Below are 14,308 nucleotides of genomic sequence, written 5' to 3'. Positions count from 1 at the left end.
CAGCTCAGCCCCTGCCTTTAAACTCAGCAAAAAGCTGTGCTTCTCATCCCACCTTCATCTTCCTCCCTCTCCTCCTGCAAGTCAGGTGAGGGACGGGAGGGGACCTGCTCTGTCCACTCGTGTGCCCATCATCCCCGAGGCCGGCTGCTCCTCTCCCCCTGCACCCTGGACCACCTCTTCAGCTGCTCTGAAACTGCAAGTTACCCTCCCACCCCTGGCCCCCTGTGCCCAGTCACCCTTCGACCCCTGCCCTGGCCACAGCTACACCCCCCCAGTCAGGCTGAAGACAGGCCCGGGGTCATCCTTCATGGCTGCCTCATGCGGGGGCTCGCCAGGGTCTTCTGGTCCCACGAGGGGGCCCCTGACCTGGCCTCTGTCTGCAGGGCTTCTCACCCTCCACACCTTGCACAGGTAGCTGGGCCGGTGCCTGGGTTTTCTCCCTGGAATCCACAGGACCCAGGGCCCCTCCACGGCTGCTGACAGAGCTGTTGGTTGGGAGGCTGAGCTGATGGCGCCCTCCTTGGGAGCCAGTTCCAGCCTCACCCACTCCCAGGGATTATTTCACAGGTGGGGAGAAGGGTGTGACGTGACAGCATCAGCCAGGTGACGCGTGCAGACCGGGGGGCTGCAAGTGCTGCTGTCTCTGCCCTGGGGGAGGGGGATCAGGTCAGTGCTCCACACGGCGCACAGGCTGTCCCTGGCCCGCCCAGACCTTCTTGCCACCTACCGCTCTCAAGGACAGTATCGCCCTCTGTGGGTCGTCTGCCCGTGGCTGCTATTTGTGTAGCATCTGCCAAGCACGTTTCCAGGGACCTGCGACATGCACCTGCTTCTCACCTTCCTGGTAAAGCCCCGGTCAGCATCATTGAATTCAGTTAATCCAGGAAGTGGGCGTTGGTATTGGGACTCCCAGTCATCATCATTGAATTCAGTTAATCCAGGAAGTGGGCATTGGCATTGGGACTCCCAGTCATCGTCATTGAATTCAGTTAATCCAGGAAGTGGGCGTTGGCATTGGGACTCCCAGTTAGGATGCCCACGTCCCACGTCCCACGTCCCACGTCCCACGTCGGAGTTCCTGGGTTCAGTTCCCCACTCCAGTTCCTGACAGCAGCTTCCTGCTGATGCAGACCTGGGAGGCAGCAGGTGATGGCCCAAGGAGCTGAGTTCCTGCCATGAACTCGGATGATATGGATTGCGTTCCTGCTCCTGGCTTCAGTCTGGCCAAGCCTTGGCCATTGTGGGCCTTTGGGGAGAGAAGCAGGGTATGGGAACATCTCTCTCTCCCTCTCCCTCTCTCTCTCTGTTCCCTTAAAAAAAAAAAAAAAAACCACACCTGCCCCACCTCCCTCCCTCCCTCCCTCCCACTCCTACCTGTGACTTAGGGGACATTAAACACTATGACTAATGCAGGTGGGACCTCACAGCCCCTTTGGCTGGGAGACAAAGACAAAAAACCTAGAGGCATTGGGCAGGTCTAGCGATGTGCCTGGTAAGAGAGCAGAAATGAATTTTTGCTCTGGGCCATCCACAGTCCCATGCTCTGAGGCTTCACCTCTGTTGTCCTCACGCCAGACCCCTGTGTCCTGGGACAGCTGAAGCTCAGAGCCCAAATTCTAGCATGTTCTCACACCTGCACTCCTGACAGGCCCTGGGGGTCCAGTTGCTAGTACTGTGCTGCTGTGAAGGTCACTCCATCACAGAGACACGGAGACCAATGTGCTGGACACATGATGGGGTTCACAGCGCCAGGGCCCCAGCCGGCTGTTGGGTGGTCAAGTTCCTTCTCACCACATGCTCAGCTTCATTCCCTTGGGGGCTGCTGGCCATGTCCTCCGAGCCGCAGAATTCCCAGCGGCTTAAGATTGCTGGCTCTCTTGCCTTCTTGCCCCCACCTGTATCTGAAGAGGATCCGATTAGATTCCAGCCACAAATGGTTCCCAGGGAGAGGCAGGGAGGCAGCTCTCCCCGCCCAGGTAGGTGGGATGGTCTACAGAAAGACCAGCACTTTCTCCGGTTCCACCAAGCCAGTTCCCCCGCTCTGTGCCCATCTTCAAAAGCTGCTGTGGAGGAGGAGGTGGGAGAGAGCAAACAGCCAGGGCAGCAGTCTGGATCAGAGAGTGAAGGGGCACAGAGTCCCGCAGAGCTGCCCCGAGAAGAGGCAGTGGCCGAGGTGGGGCGGCTGGTGCCGGAGGTGGCAGACTGGAGAGCCTAATGGGCCCTTCTGTGGACGGCCAGGAACAGCCCGGACCCAAAACAAGGCCCTCGGGGCTGGCTGGGAGACAGGCTGCCACGTGCTGCCCAGAGGCTGAGGGGTGGCCATGGTGGAAACTCGGAGCCACCGGATATTGTGTAGGAAACGTCTTCACAGACAGGGACCATCTGCAGGTGACTGTCACCCTTTGAGTTTCTGCTGGTTAATGTCAAGGACATTGCCATGGAGACAGCCACTGGTGCCATCACTGGGGCTAAGTCCAAGGCTGACCAGCAAACTCCAGCTGCACATTGCTGTGAGCCAATTAGAGAAGAGTTTAGCAACTCCTGTGTGCTTTTGCTAGAGTCTTTACTTTGAAAGAAATAGTTTACAAGTCAAGTAGTAGGATTTTACTTGGAGTTTAAGACACAGGCTCACTTTTTGGGTGTGGAAGTGGAGTTGTGTAATCCATAACCAAGCGTGTCTTACCGCTGAAGCCTGGAACCCTTGGGTCCACAGCAGGGTTTTGCAGGTGACTGCTGGGATGAGGGGATAGCTCAGGTTGGGTGGGAAGCGATGCAGACAGGAAGTGACCTTCAGAGGGGCCGGTTCTGTGTCCTCTGGTAGAGCAGAACATTTGTGCACCTGCTGCATCCCAGCGTTTGCACATCTGGCTCTGGGCGCAGGAGCAACAGCATGTCCTAGCTGAGTGTACGTTGACACCATCCATGCTTTAATGACTCTTGCTGGGGTACCACATGACGAAGAGAGCGTGGAAAGTTCCACCCAGAGACCAGTTTTCTCCCAAATGCGTCTTCCAGCTACTGAGCAGCCCTGGCTGTGTCTGTGTTTGGTCTGTTGTGCCAGTCCCTTGCGAAGGAGGAAACCCACCGTTAACAAGGCCACAGGAGCACCTTGCTTTAGTGCAGAGAAGCTGTCGTGTATTTTGGTGATCTGCACAGTTCGCCAGCATTCACAGGCGTACAGGGCTCATCTGCAGATCTTGTGAATCCTGTAAGCGCATTCTAGAGATCATTCAACACATTGCGTCTTCATTGTGGCTTTGGAACGGGCTGGTGCAGTATGGTCTTGGAGAGGAAAGCTGCGTTGAAAATACAAAGACGAAGAAGGTGCTTCCTGGTTGTAGTTGTTGTTTTTTTTATAACATCCATTCAAGTTTCAGAAGACTCTGAAATAATCGTCACTTTTGTCCTCAGCTCAGAGCAAGAACAGAAACTGCTTATAAACAGGTGCACAGTTGTGGTCCAGAGTCCTCCTTGTGAGATGGCTGAGCTGCGGGACTCTGGCCACAGCAGGTACAGCCTCAGACAAGTCTCTCTCCCTCTCTCAGCCCTCAAGTCTGGATGAGAGAAGAGGCAGCCGCCCCCGGTCCATGGTGCGGTCCTTCACCATGCCTTCGACGTCCCGGCCTCTGTCCGTGGCTTCCGTCTCTTCCCTGTCGTCAGACAGCACCCCGTCCAGGCCGGGCTCCGATGGGTGAGTCGGGCCCAGGGCCCTGTGTTTCATCACAACTGGGGGTTGTCTTTAAGTCAGTGTTGCCTTTGAAACTGAGGCCCTCCGAAACATCGCAGCCTCCAGGGTCTGCCGAGTTAAGATTCCCATCCCGTGCAGAGCCGCCCTGAGCACTCACCCCCTACCTATGGCTCCTGGGCTCTGTGCTGCCTCCGGGCTGGCGTGCCAGGGCGGGGCTGGCATGGGACGTTCCCAGTGCCCCACTGCACCAGACTTATAGGACGCTGCTGGGCAACCTTCATTTCTGTTTCTTCCTATTTTGTTTTTTCTTTGCCAGCAAAACGTTTACGGTGTGTTGCTTTTTAAAGGGAAATGCTGAGGGTGTGAGTGCTTTTTCCCGCTTGCTTTTATTGTGGAAAATTACACAGAACAGAACATCGCGTCTTCACCATCAAGTGCACACAACTCCATGGTCTTAGGGACACCCTCGTGGCTTTGCAGCCATCACCACCATCCCTCCATGGCGCTCCCTTCACCTTGGAACACTGAAGCTCTGTATCCATTAAACAGTAACTCCCCAGCCTGCAGCCCCCCCAGCCCCTGGCACCCCTGCTCTCCTCGCTGTTTGTAATTTTGGCTACTCCGAGTTCCTCCTGTAAACCACATCATGGGCTACCTTGTTTCTGCAAAACCACTTTGTAGGCCCGTGTTTGATCCTGAGCACCCGGCAGCACCAAGCAAACAAGAATCGAGTAGTAAAGCAAAATAACTAACCTTCATGGGCACTCCCTGTGACTCTTGCGTGAGGTCTGATTATTGCAAAGGGAACCTCGATGTTGATATTCTTTGTGGTTTTCAAAGGCAAGATGTAAAGCTTGTTCTTATTATATGAAAAGAAACACTGTTGCTTGCACTTTGAACCTCAGAGGGGAGTCACTAATTGTTCTGTGTTGAGTTTGCACAACTGTGTCCAATCCCATTTGGTGTACAATCCATCACCCTTCACCCGCAGGCTCCTGGCCCCATCCACGGGGACACACAGATTGCAAGCATAGCCCCAGGGACACTCAGCTCAAAGTGCCCTTTGTTGCCAAAAACTGACGTACCCAATGCAGAGTCGCAGCTCCACCCAGGCTTTTCTTCCTGCCATTAATTGTTAGCAGCATCTGATATTTATAAGGCCAAGTCCATATGGAAATTCTCAATTTAGAGGTATTTAAATCATGTGTGCTTGTCAGCCAGCACAAAGATTGCTGAAGAAATCTAATTCAGCTTCTCCCCAAGAACAGTCCCCGGGCTACTTGTGAAAGGCGTTCGTATCTCCAGGAATGCAGGGCTTGGGCTGGAGGTGGACCCCGAGCTCTTGGAGAGAAGAGTGGTAAATGCCACCTGTGAGGACACGGGCTCTCGGCCAGCCCCTCCCCGGGCGGCGTCAGTGTAACCTTTAACTAGAACCATCTTTATTAGAGTCCAGATTCGCCTTTAGTCTCTGGGTTACCACCCTCGCTATCCAACTAATGTGGAAAAATGAGGTTTCAGTCTCAAATGGCATGGGTTATGTGCAGAATAAAGTTCATCCTGATGGTGGCTGCTTCTCATCAGGTGAAAATTTAAAGCTCAAACTGTCTTTCTCTGGCGTCTGTGCACTCGGCAGGATCTCACATAGGTCCTCCCCCGGGAGGAAAGTGGGCCATGGATTTTTTTTCTTTTTACTAAAAACATACTAAAATATGTTCATTTTCTCAAATTCTGAAAAACCTCGAATAAAACAAAGAAGCCTTTTGGTTGTCGTTTTATATATATATATATATATATATATATATATATATATTGACAGGCAGAGTTAGACAGTGAGAAAGAGACAGAGAGAAAGGTCTTCCTTTTCCGTTGGTTCACCCCCACAAATGGCCGCTATGGCCGGCGTGCTGCACTGATCCAAAGGCAGGAGCCAGGTGCTTCTCCTGGTCTCCCATGCGGGTGCAGGCCCAAGCACTTGGGCCATCCTCCACTGCACTCCTGGGCCACAGCAGAGAGCCAGACTGGAAGAGGAGCAACCGGGACAGAATCCAGTGCCCCAGCTGGGACTAGAACCCGGGGTGCCGGCGCCACAGGCAGAGAATTAGCCTAGTGAGCTGCGGTGCCGGCCTATAATAGATATATTAACATCTAATAGATGTTGTTTTGTTGGCTAATATATATCCAGTTGGAAAAATCCAAGTGTCTCAAAATACCTTCAGGACCAAAGTTAGTGCTGGTATATTCTATCAATAGTTTTAGATTTTTAAGCTTTCTGTTGTGGAAAAATTGCAGACAGACCCAGGGTAGACAAAGCAGTATAATGAGACTCCAAGCCCTAGCAGCCAGCTTCAACAATGATCACCTCTGAGACAACTTCATTTCAGTCTGGATCCCACCCACCACGCACCCCGTATTATTATTTTTAAGATTTATTTATTTATTAGAGATGCAGAGGCAAAGAGAGAGGTCTTCTATCCACTGGTTCACTCCCCAGATGGCCACAACATCCGGAATTGTGCCAGTCAGGAGCCAGGAGCTTCTTCCTGGTCTCCCAGGCAGGTGCAGGGGCCCAAGGACTTGGGCCATCCTCTACTGTTTTCCCAGGCCACAGCAAAGAGCTGGATCGGAAGTAGAGCAGCTGGGACTCCAACTGACACCCATATGGGATGCCAGCGCTGCAGGTGGTGGCTTTAACCCACTACACCACAGCGCTGGCCCCCCACCCCATATTATATGAGGGAACTTCAAAAAGTTCATGGAGAATGTGTATTATGAGAAACTATACATAGGTTTAAATTTTTTTGCACCAAAATAAATTTCTCATTCTCTTTTTCCATGAACTCCTGGAAGTTCCATAGTATTTTGCAGCAGATCCCAAACATCAGATTATTTTATCTATAGCAAGTTCAAAAACATAACTGTATTAGTTTATTGCACATAAAGTACTAATCAGAATTCCCTATTATTATGAAAAATCAGTGTTAATTTCCCATTGTTGTAAGTTTCATGATTTTTCACAATTTATATGAGACAGGGCCCAAATAAGATTCTCACCTTCCACTTGGTATTATCTCTTCAAGCTATTTTTAGTGCATTTTAAAAATTTCCTTTCCTTGCCGGCACCGCAGCTCACTAGGCTAATCCTCCATCTGCGGCGCTGACACCCCGGGTTCTAGTCCCGGTCGGGGCGCCGGATTCTGTCCTGGTTGCCCCTCTTCCAGTCCAGCTGTCTGCTGTGGCCAGGGAGTGCAGTGGAGGATGGCCCAGGTGCTTGGACCTTGCACCCGCATGGGAGACCAGGAGAAGCACCTGACTCCTGGCTTCGCATCAGTGTGGTCCGCTGGCCGCAGCGCACCAGCCACAGCAGCCACTGGAGGGTGAACCAACAGAAAAGGAAGACCTTTCTCTCTGTCTCTCTCTCGCTGTCCACTCTGCCTGTCAAAAAAACACTTCCTTTCCTTGGAACTTATTTATTGGAAAGTCCAGGTTGCCTGTCCTGTGGGTCCCAGAGTCTGGATCTTGCTGCTGGCCTGCCCTGCAGTGTGTGCCGTGTGTCTCTGCCCTCCACGTCTCCTGCATGTTGGTCGCTGAGTCTAGAACCTTGCTCGGGTGTAGGTTTGATTTGGGGACAAGAGGGCTTCCACGTAGTTGCCTGTTGTGTTCAGAGGTGCATCGTCCTCAGCTCATTCTCTCTCCCTCCCTCCCACCCTCCTCCCTCCCTCCCTCCCTCCCTCCCTCCCTCCCTCTCTCTCTCCCCCGCCCCCCCACCATGATGTGAAGAGCTATTGATAATCAATGCCTAGAGTCAATGCTCTTGCTGTTTAGGTTGTGTTTGTGCCATGACAACAGATCCCTCTGCACAGCACAGAGGCCTGGGTGAGCAGCCGCAGGAGTGGGATTCCTGCGCCCAGCCGCCTGGTGGTCTGTGGCTCAGTGCAGCTCTGTGACCCAGCGCCCTCGCAGTCAGCTAAGTGTCAGCGGCACATCCCATCCTGCGGAGCGAGGCTGTCATTTAACTGGAGCGGTGCTTTCCTTCCAAATGTCCCATTCGGAGATGCGTTTAGGAGAAACAGCTTCCTGAATTCGTTTCTCGTGGGACCGCTTGAAGAGGCCAGCGACCCTGGAGGTCCAGGAAGTGGGGTCTGAGAGCTGCTGAGAGGAGCAGGAGCTCCCAAGGGTGGGCCCAGGGCCCAGCTCCGTCCACCTGGGGTGGGGACTGAGTGGACGGTGGGCAGCCAGGGGGCAGGGAGCTTTGGCTCCTGATTTCCTGGCCTTGCGTGTGGAACTGAAATGGAGACCACAGTTTAAACGGCGTTTGCGGAAATCACAATGTCGATCCTTCCCCTGTGTGACCACGTAACTGTGACTTCTCTCAAGGGACTGAATCTCTTTAAAGACCATTTTCAGGTTGCTCTGTTTTGAAAATGTAAGATCCTGATAACGGTATCCTATTTCTGAGCACACGGAGGTTTTCCCATTTCCCATCTGGCCCTTTTCCCCTCTCGACAGCAAGGGCTGCAGACACAGGTGAAGTCCAGTCTCAGAACTGGATGCCTGTCCTCCCCTCCCCTTATGGTGTATCAGAGAAGAAACAGGGTGGACAAACCAGCCTCGTTTTAAGTTAGCAAACCATGGGGCCAGCGCTGTGGTGTAGCGGGTTAAGCCACAGCCTGCGGTGCCGGCATCCCACGTGGGCACTGGTTCAAGTCCCAGCTGCTCCACTTCTGATCCAACTTCCTGCTGATGTGCCTGGGAAAGCAATAGAAGATGGCCTAAGTCCCTGGGTCCCTGCACCCACATGGGACACCCAGAAGAAGCTTCTGGCTCCTCTCTTGAGCCTGGTTCAGCCCTGGTCATTGTGGCCATTTGGGGAATGAACCAGTGGGTGGAAGATCTCCCTGTCTCTCCTCTCTCTGTCACTCTGCTTTCAAATAAATAAATGAATATATGCACACACAGGTACTCACTAACCTTTTGACACATGCCTTAGGCACTTGTCCAAGATCCATTTACTCAGGAATGGGATCATTATCATGTTTGCCCATCAGCTGTGCAAGGTCAGGAGGCAGAAGGCTGGTGGTCTCCTGGGTGCCTTTTATGAAGCTCCCAGGGGATAGCAGAGTTTAGCATCCAGTGGCAGTGCTGGGATCCAGGTGCCCTGTCGTGCTGAGTTCAGGCTGAAACCCTGGGGCGCCCCTGGGTACAGCAGGATGGAGCCACCTTGCTTCTGTCTGAGCCGTCCATCGGCCTCTCCACGTGGAGCCAACCAGTGTCTCCAAAATCCTAGAAACTTAGGTAGAAATCTGTGCATCTGCACCTGCCTATTTTTCCCTGCTGTGTTTGTGAATATTTCTGCAGATCCTTTCAATATCATCTAAATGTCTCCACGCAACCCCGAAAGGCCAGGGCTCCCCTTTCAAAATATTCTTAAAATGCCATCCTACCACCGTAAAGGATAATCTCTTAATATCACCAGCCTGGCCAGGCTCACAGAGATTCTGTGGGGTTCTCGCTGCTGCTTTTTATTGGGATCCAAACACAGCACCTGCATTTGGTTATGGTGCGTCTGAAGCTGCCCTCAGCGTCCTGTGTAAGCCATTCCCTTCCTCCTAAAGGGCAGGGAGCACTGGCCAGCGCCGGGTGGCCTGGCCTAAGCCTGCAGGGTGGGGAGCAAGCGTCCTTTCCGGAAGACGACGCTGATTGGAAGACTCCTTCCCTTTAGGTTCGCCCTGGAGCCTCTCCTGCCGAAGAAGATGCACTCGCGCTCCCAGGACAAGCTGGACAAGGACGACGGGGACAAGGAGAGGAAGGACAAGAAGAAGGAAAAGAGGAACAGCAGGCACCAGGAGACCCTGGAGAAGGACTTCAGGCCTGCCGACGCCTGCCCCCCGCAGTCCGAGGCCGTGATCCTCTCAGAAACGGTAACAGCCGGGGTCCTCCCCCCTGGGCCGTGGCTTCTGGATTGCACTTGCTGCAAAGAAGTAGCTAGGAAACCCCGGGGCCCCTCGGCCCCCCTGGAGTCGCCGGGGGCTGGGGGCAGTGGGAGACGCAGAGCCGCAGCCCCCCCCCGCTCCCCAGCAGAGTGCTGGTCTCCACACCTGGGTGTTCACCCTCCCCTCCTGGCGGCTCAGCTCCTCGCAGCTCTGCTGGGCATGGTCCCCACGTGTGTCCCAGTGTCTAGGACGTGAGTAGGAGTGCTGCTTCTGGCAGAAAACAGCTCCCGTGTCAGCTAACGCCTTTCTCTTGTCCCTTGCTGGCCGGACATTGTAAGCCACAGTTAGACCAGAAACAAAACTGTTAAGAGTCATTCTCACAAGTGTCAGCTTCAAAGGTGGAACTGAGACTTAGAGCCACACTTTCCCCTGGAAACCGGGGACGTTCACCTGTGTGCTGACTGGGAGGAAGCCTGCCCTGCTGTCACCCGTGACCTGACCGGCTGTGTCTCGGCTGTGATTGCAGGGTCATGTGATCATAGGGCTCAGTTAGGGACCCTTTTCCTAGACGTGCCCCTCCCTTAAAACCAGAGTGTGCAGCGGCAGCCTCATGTGGCCTGACTCTCTATGGGGGAAGGCAGAGGTGAGAGCCATCGGGGCCTCCAAGCAGGTGGGCACTTGCTAAGGCCTGTGGGCATGTGCTGGCCACAGCTGTAGCCATGTGGTCATGTTCAGCGCAGCCTGCAGGTGGACACGGCCATGGGGCCCCGTGGAGGCATGAACTGCCCAGGTGCCAAGCCCCAGATGACCCAGCCTCCATCTGTGTCCACTCTTCCAGTTGGGATGCCAGCTGAAGCTTCTCCCAAGCCCGGGAGAGAATTCTCAAGTTTCAACCCCTGTAAGTGGGTGGGGGAAGGGACGGAAGCGTTGATTGCACAGTCCATGAATCCCAGACTCCCACTGAGTCTCATGCACTTTGACTCAGGCTCTGTTTCAAGATGGAGCCAGGTGGCAGAGCGGACCTCAGCAGGTTTGGGTGAAGAGCAGTCCCAGGACAGGCCCCAGGCCATCAGAGCACAGTTTCCGCCCCTCCCTGAGGCTGCCAAGGCCAGAGGCGGGGCCACACGGCCCCCTGAGTGCCATCAGAAAGCCCTCAGAACTCACCTCGGTCAGATCGCAGAACCTTGACCTGGCTGTCAGCATCTGAGCCAGGCCCAGGACGGCCACCGGGAGGCCAGCAATTGACCCTGGTCCAAACCAGCTGCCTTTCTCTCCACAAAGTGGCCACCGGGAGGGGACAGGTTCCAACAAGAGGTGTAAGGACAGAGTCGGGCACCAGGGGTTGTCCTGCATGGGCCTCTGTGCCTGTGGCCAGGCGTGCACCCCTGGGGCAGGGCCAGGGGTGACATCGGTGCCCGCTAGTGTTCCCTGGGCCCCTGGTACTGCCATGGAGCCCCCCATCTCCCAGCCCCCAGCCTCCCACCACCCAGTCTCCCAGAGCTTCTGCCTAAGTCTTCCCTCCTCTCCGCTTCTCCGTACTCCGTGTGCGTCGGCAGCAATTCCTGACCTCTCACTGAGGCTCTGTGAGTCGGACCTGCAGGCTCCACCCTGCGTGTCCCCAGTGAAGCCCCCTCTGCTCTCTGCCTCAGGGGCCCGGCAGCAGAGGCCGGCAGAGGCGCCTGAGCCATTGCCGAGCCCGCAGGCGCACTGACCCAGTGACCCGGCACCTCCAGAGCTCTCCCAGCAACCCGGCTGACTGGGACCCGGCCGTGCGGCGCAGGAGAGTTCCGGAAGTGGCCCTGTCGCCTGTGGCTGCGAGTCACTCCTTCTCCACTGAGCCTCACCCCTCCTCCCAGCCAGGGCCCTCTCCTTCCAGCCTCAGAGCCCCGGACTGGCGCTGGCTTTGCCCATCCCCTGCAGTGACACTGCAGACCCCGTACCACTACCCAGGCAGCCACACTCCAGGCCCACAGGTCAGGCCACAGTGCCGAGCCAGGCCACACCTGCCTGGCCCTCCTTGGGTGGTGGTGGGGGAGGGTGTGGGCTGGAGCCCTCCTGGTGAGCAGGGCTCATCACCTTTTTGCTGACTCCCGCCTCAGAGTGTTGTAGTAGCTGGGGCTCTCTGAGGCCTGATGGCCTGAGACCACGTTGTAGGAAGTGTGAGAAGGAGAGAGAATCCTACTCAGTACCAGCGTCGCACGAGGGGAAAGATGGAAAGCAGCAGAGACGAGGTTCTCCATGCGCACGCGCTCGCCAGGAGATGCCAGTGTCAGGGGCAGGCTGGGGCCCTGGAGCTGAGCCCTGCCTGGTCCCTTTTGCTCTTGGCCCTTGGAGGCTGCCCTGTGTGTCTCGCATGGTGTCTGACTGGTTGCGGCCGTAGCCTGCTGCTCCAGGACACCTGTGCAGTAGCTGGCGTCCCCGGGCTGTGTAAGCAGTGTGCTGTGAGCCCCCGCATTCGTGTAGTGCAGCTCCTGCCACAGGCACTGCGTCGGAGGTGTCAGCCGCAGAGATGCATTCTCTGCCGGTGCTGGGGGCCAGAAGTCCAAGGTCAAGGTGTTGGCGCCTGTGCCGTGCCCCTCAGCTGGATGCTGGCAGCCTGGCAAGGCTTGGCATATGGAAGCAGCACACGTGCTGCCTGTGTGTGTCTGTCCATCACCCTTTCTCAGAAGGACATCAGCTGTCGTTGTGGATTAGGGCCCACCCTGTGGACCTCATCGCGATGCAGTCATTGGCACAGAGCCTGTTTGCAGACAGCGTCGTGGCCTGGGGTCGGGAGGGTTAGGGCTTGAGTGCGGGAATTCGGGGAGGGACAGGGTTCAGCCCAGTTGCAGACCTTGTGCTCTTTCTGTCCCCGCAATGCAGATAAGTCCCCTGCGGCCCCAGAGACCCAAGAGCCAGGTCCTCAGCGTCGTCGGGAGCGAGCGGCGCTTCTCCGTGTCCCCGTCATCCTCGCCCGCCCAGCAGACGCCCCCTCCGGTCACACCGAGGGCCAAGCTCAGCTTCAGCTTGCAGTCCAGTAAGTGGGCGTCCGTTCCGCAAGTCCCCTTGACCCGAGGCCTTGGCTTCAGCCCAGGTGCCTGACGGACTGCAGAGGTTGGGGGCTGGGGGCGGCAGGCTCCTGTTCTCCTGGCACAGCCCCCTTCGCTCCTGAGCCATGTAGGGCCCGTGGCCTCCGGGTGTCCACAAGAGACATGCCAGGCAGTGTGCAGGGGCTAAGGGGCGGCACTTACCGCACAGCCTCCAGGGCTGCCCCAGCCAGCGACCACAGCCCGCAGCAGGGAGGCAGCCCCGGCCCCTCGTGTCTCGGGAGCCTGAGCCGGGTGTGGGCTGGCAGCTTCTTCACGAGGCTGATGTGGACCATCTGCCCCACGCCTCTCTCCCGGCTTCCGGCGGCTTCCGGCGGCTTCCGGCAATCCCACCGTGGCTGGGCTGGGGCCCCACGGTTCCCACTGTGTCCTCTCCACTCCAGTCACTGCCTAGGGGCTCCACCATCCATCCAGGGTGCGTTCAGCTCAAGGCATCTGCAAAGACTGTTCTGAGGGTCTGCGTGCACCCCTGAGATCCATCTTCCGGAAGGGTGCTGTTCATGCCGCCGGAAGTGGTACCCGGCTTTTGCCACTGTGTGACGACTCATCCGAGGGGACTCTGGGTAGGAAGGAGGTGGCAGGGAGTGGGGGCTGAAGCCGCACGGGGAGCCCGCCCCTTCCTGTGGCTGAGAGGGGTCCACGGCAGGAGAGCAGCGTGCCCTGCGCCAGGCGAGGGGCAAGTGCCCTTACCCTGGTTTGCTGTTGTCGAAGGGGAGCTGGAGAGATTCTGGGGAAGTGGGGTGGTGCCAGCTGCACCAGAGGCTGCTGAGAGAGAGAGAGAGAGAGAGAGCTGGGGGCAGGGGGCCTCCCCACATCCGTATGCTATCACCACATGATCTGTTTCTAAAAAACATTAACCTTTTTTTGTTTTAAAAAATATTTCAAAAAGACACTATTGCAAAATGCTAACGAATACGCTTTGTTGGTTCCTCAGTACTTAAATGTAGAATTACCGTAAGAGCCAGCAGTTCCACTTCTAGGCCCGCACCCCCAAAAACTGAAAACAGGGACTCAGGTAGTTGTGTGTGAGCATCCCTCAAAGCCTCAATCCCAGTAGCCAAAAGGTGGAAGCAACCCAAACGCCCCTCCCCTACGGAACAGAGAAACACAGCGTGCATGCAGAGAAATACTGGCGCAGCCGCACAGCGCCCAGGCGTAGAAAGGGCTGAAGCGCTGGACCTTGCAGGTGCACTGGCTGAATTAAGATGCTCACAGAGGAGAAACGCCATTGCCCCCACTTGCACATCTGGACAAGGCCAATGAAGGGGGCAGGGCATAGCGGTGACTGGGGTGGAGGGAGGGGCCTGGGGCGTGCTGCTCACTGGGCACCGACTTCCTGTGTGATCACTGAATTGTACACAAGATTTTAGGTCTTGTATTCTCGGGGCCTTCAAAAAGTCCATGACAATGCAGTGAAAAGACAAGTGCGTTTTGGGTGCAGAAGATAATGGAAATTCTATGCACGATTGTTTGCAGTACGCATCTTCATGAAGACCCTGCGTGTGCAGGGAGTCCCGACTCTTGTCCCATAGTAAGCTTGCCTCTCATTCCACGCTTCACGGCCCTTTTGGAGTCCCTGTAGACCACCACAGACAGACAGGCAG

General features: G+C 55.9%; 1 protein-coding gene across 2 annotated transcripts in view; it reads left to right on the top strand.

Moving 5' to 3' along the window:
• The window catches only part of DOCK1 (dedicator of cytokinesis 1), a 494,355-nt gene that overhangs the window by 475,729 nt on the left and 4,318 nt on the right, over window positions 1-14,308 (top strand). For both annotated transcript variants that reach the window (XM_051833503.2, XM_008274844.4), the window contains exons 48-50: window positions 3,546-3,691; window positions 9,408-9,606; window positions 12,481-12,634. In XM_051833503.2, the coding sequence (XP_051689463.2) occupies window positions 3,546-3,691; window positions 9,408-9,606; window positions 12,481-12,634 (499 nt within the window). The remainder of the gene's footprint in view (window positions 1-3,545; window positions 3,692-9,407; window positions 9,607-12,480; window positions 12,635-14,308) is intronic.

Source organism: Oryctolagus cuniculus, chromosome 15 (genome assembly GCF_964237555.1).
Source record: "Oryctolagus cuniculus chromosome 15, mOryCun1.1, whole genome shotgun sequence".
Taxonomy (NCBI): Eukaryota; Metazoa; Chordata; class Mammalia; order Lagomorpha; family Leporidae; genus Oryctolagus; species Oryctolagus cuniculus.
This window is presented reverse-complemented; position numbering and strand designations above follow the sequence as displayed.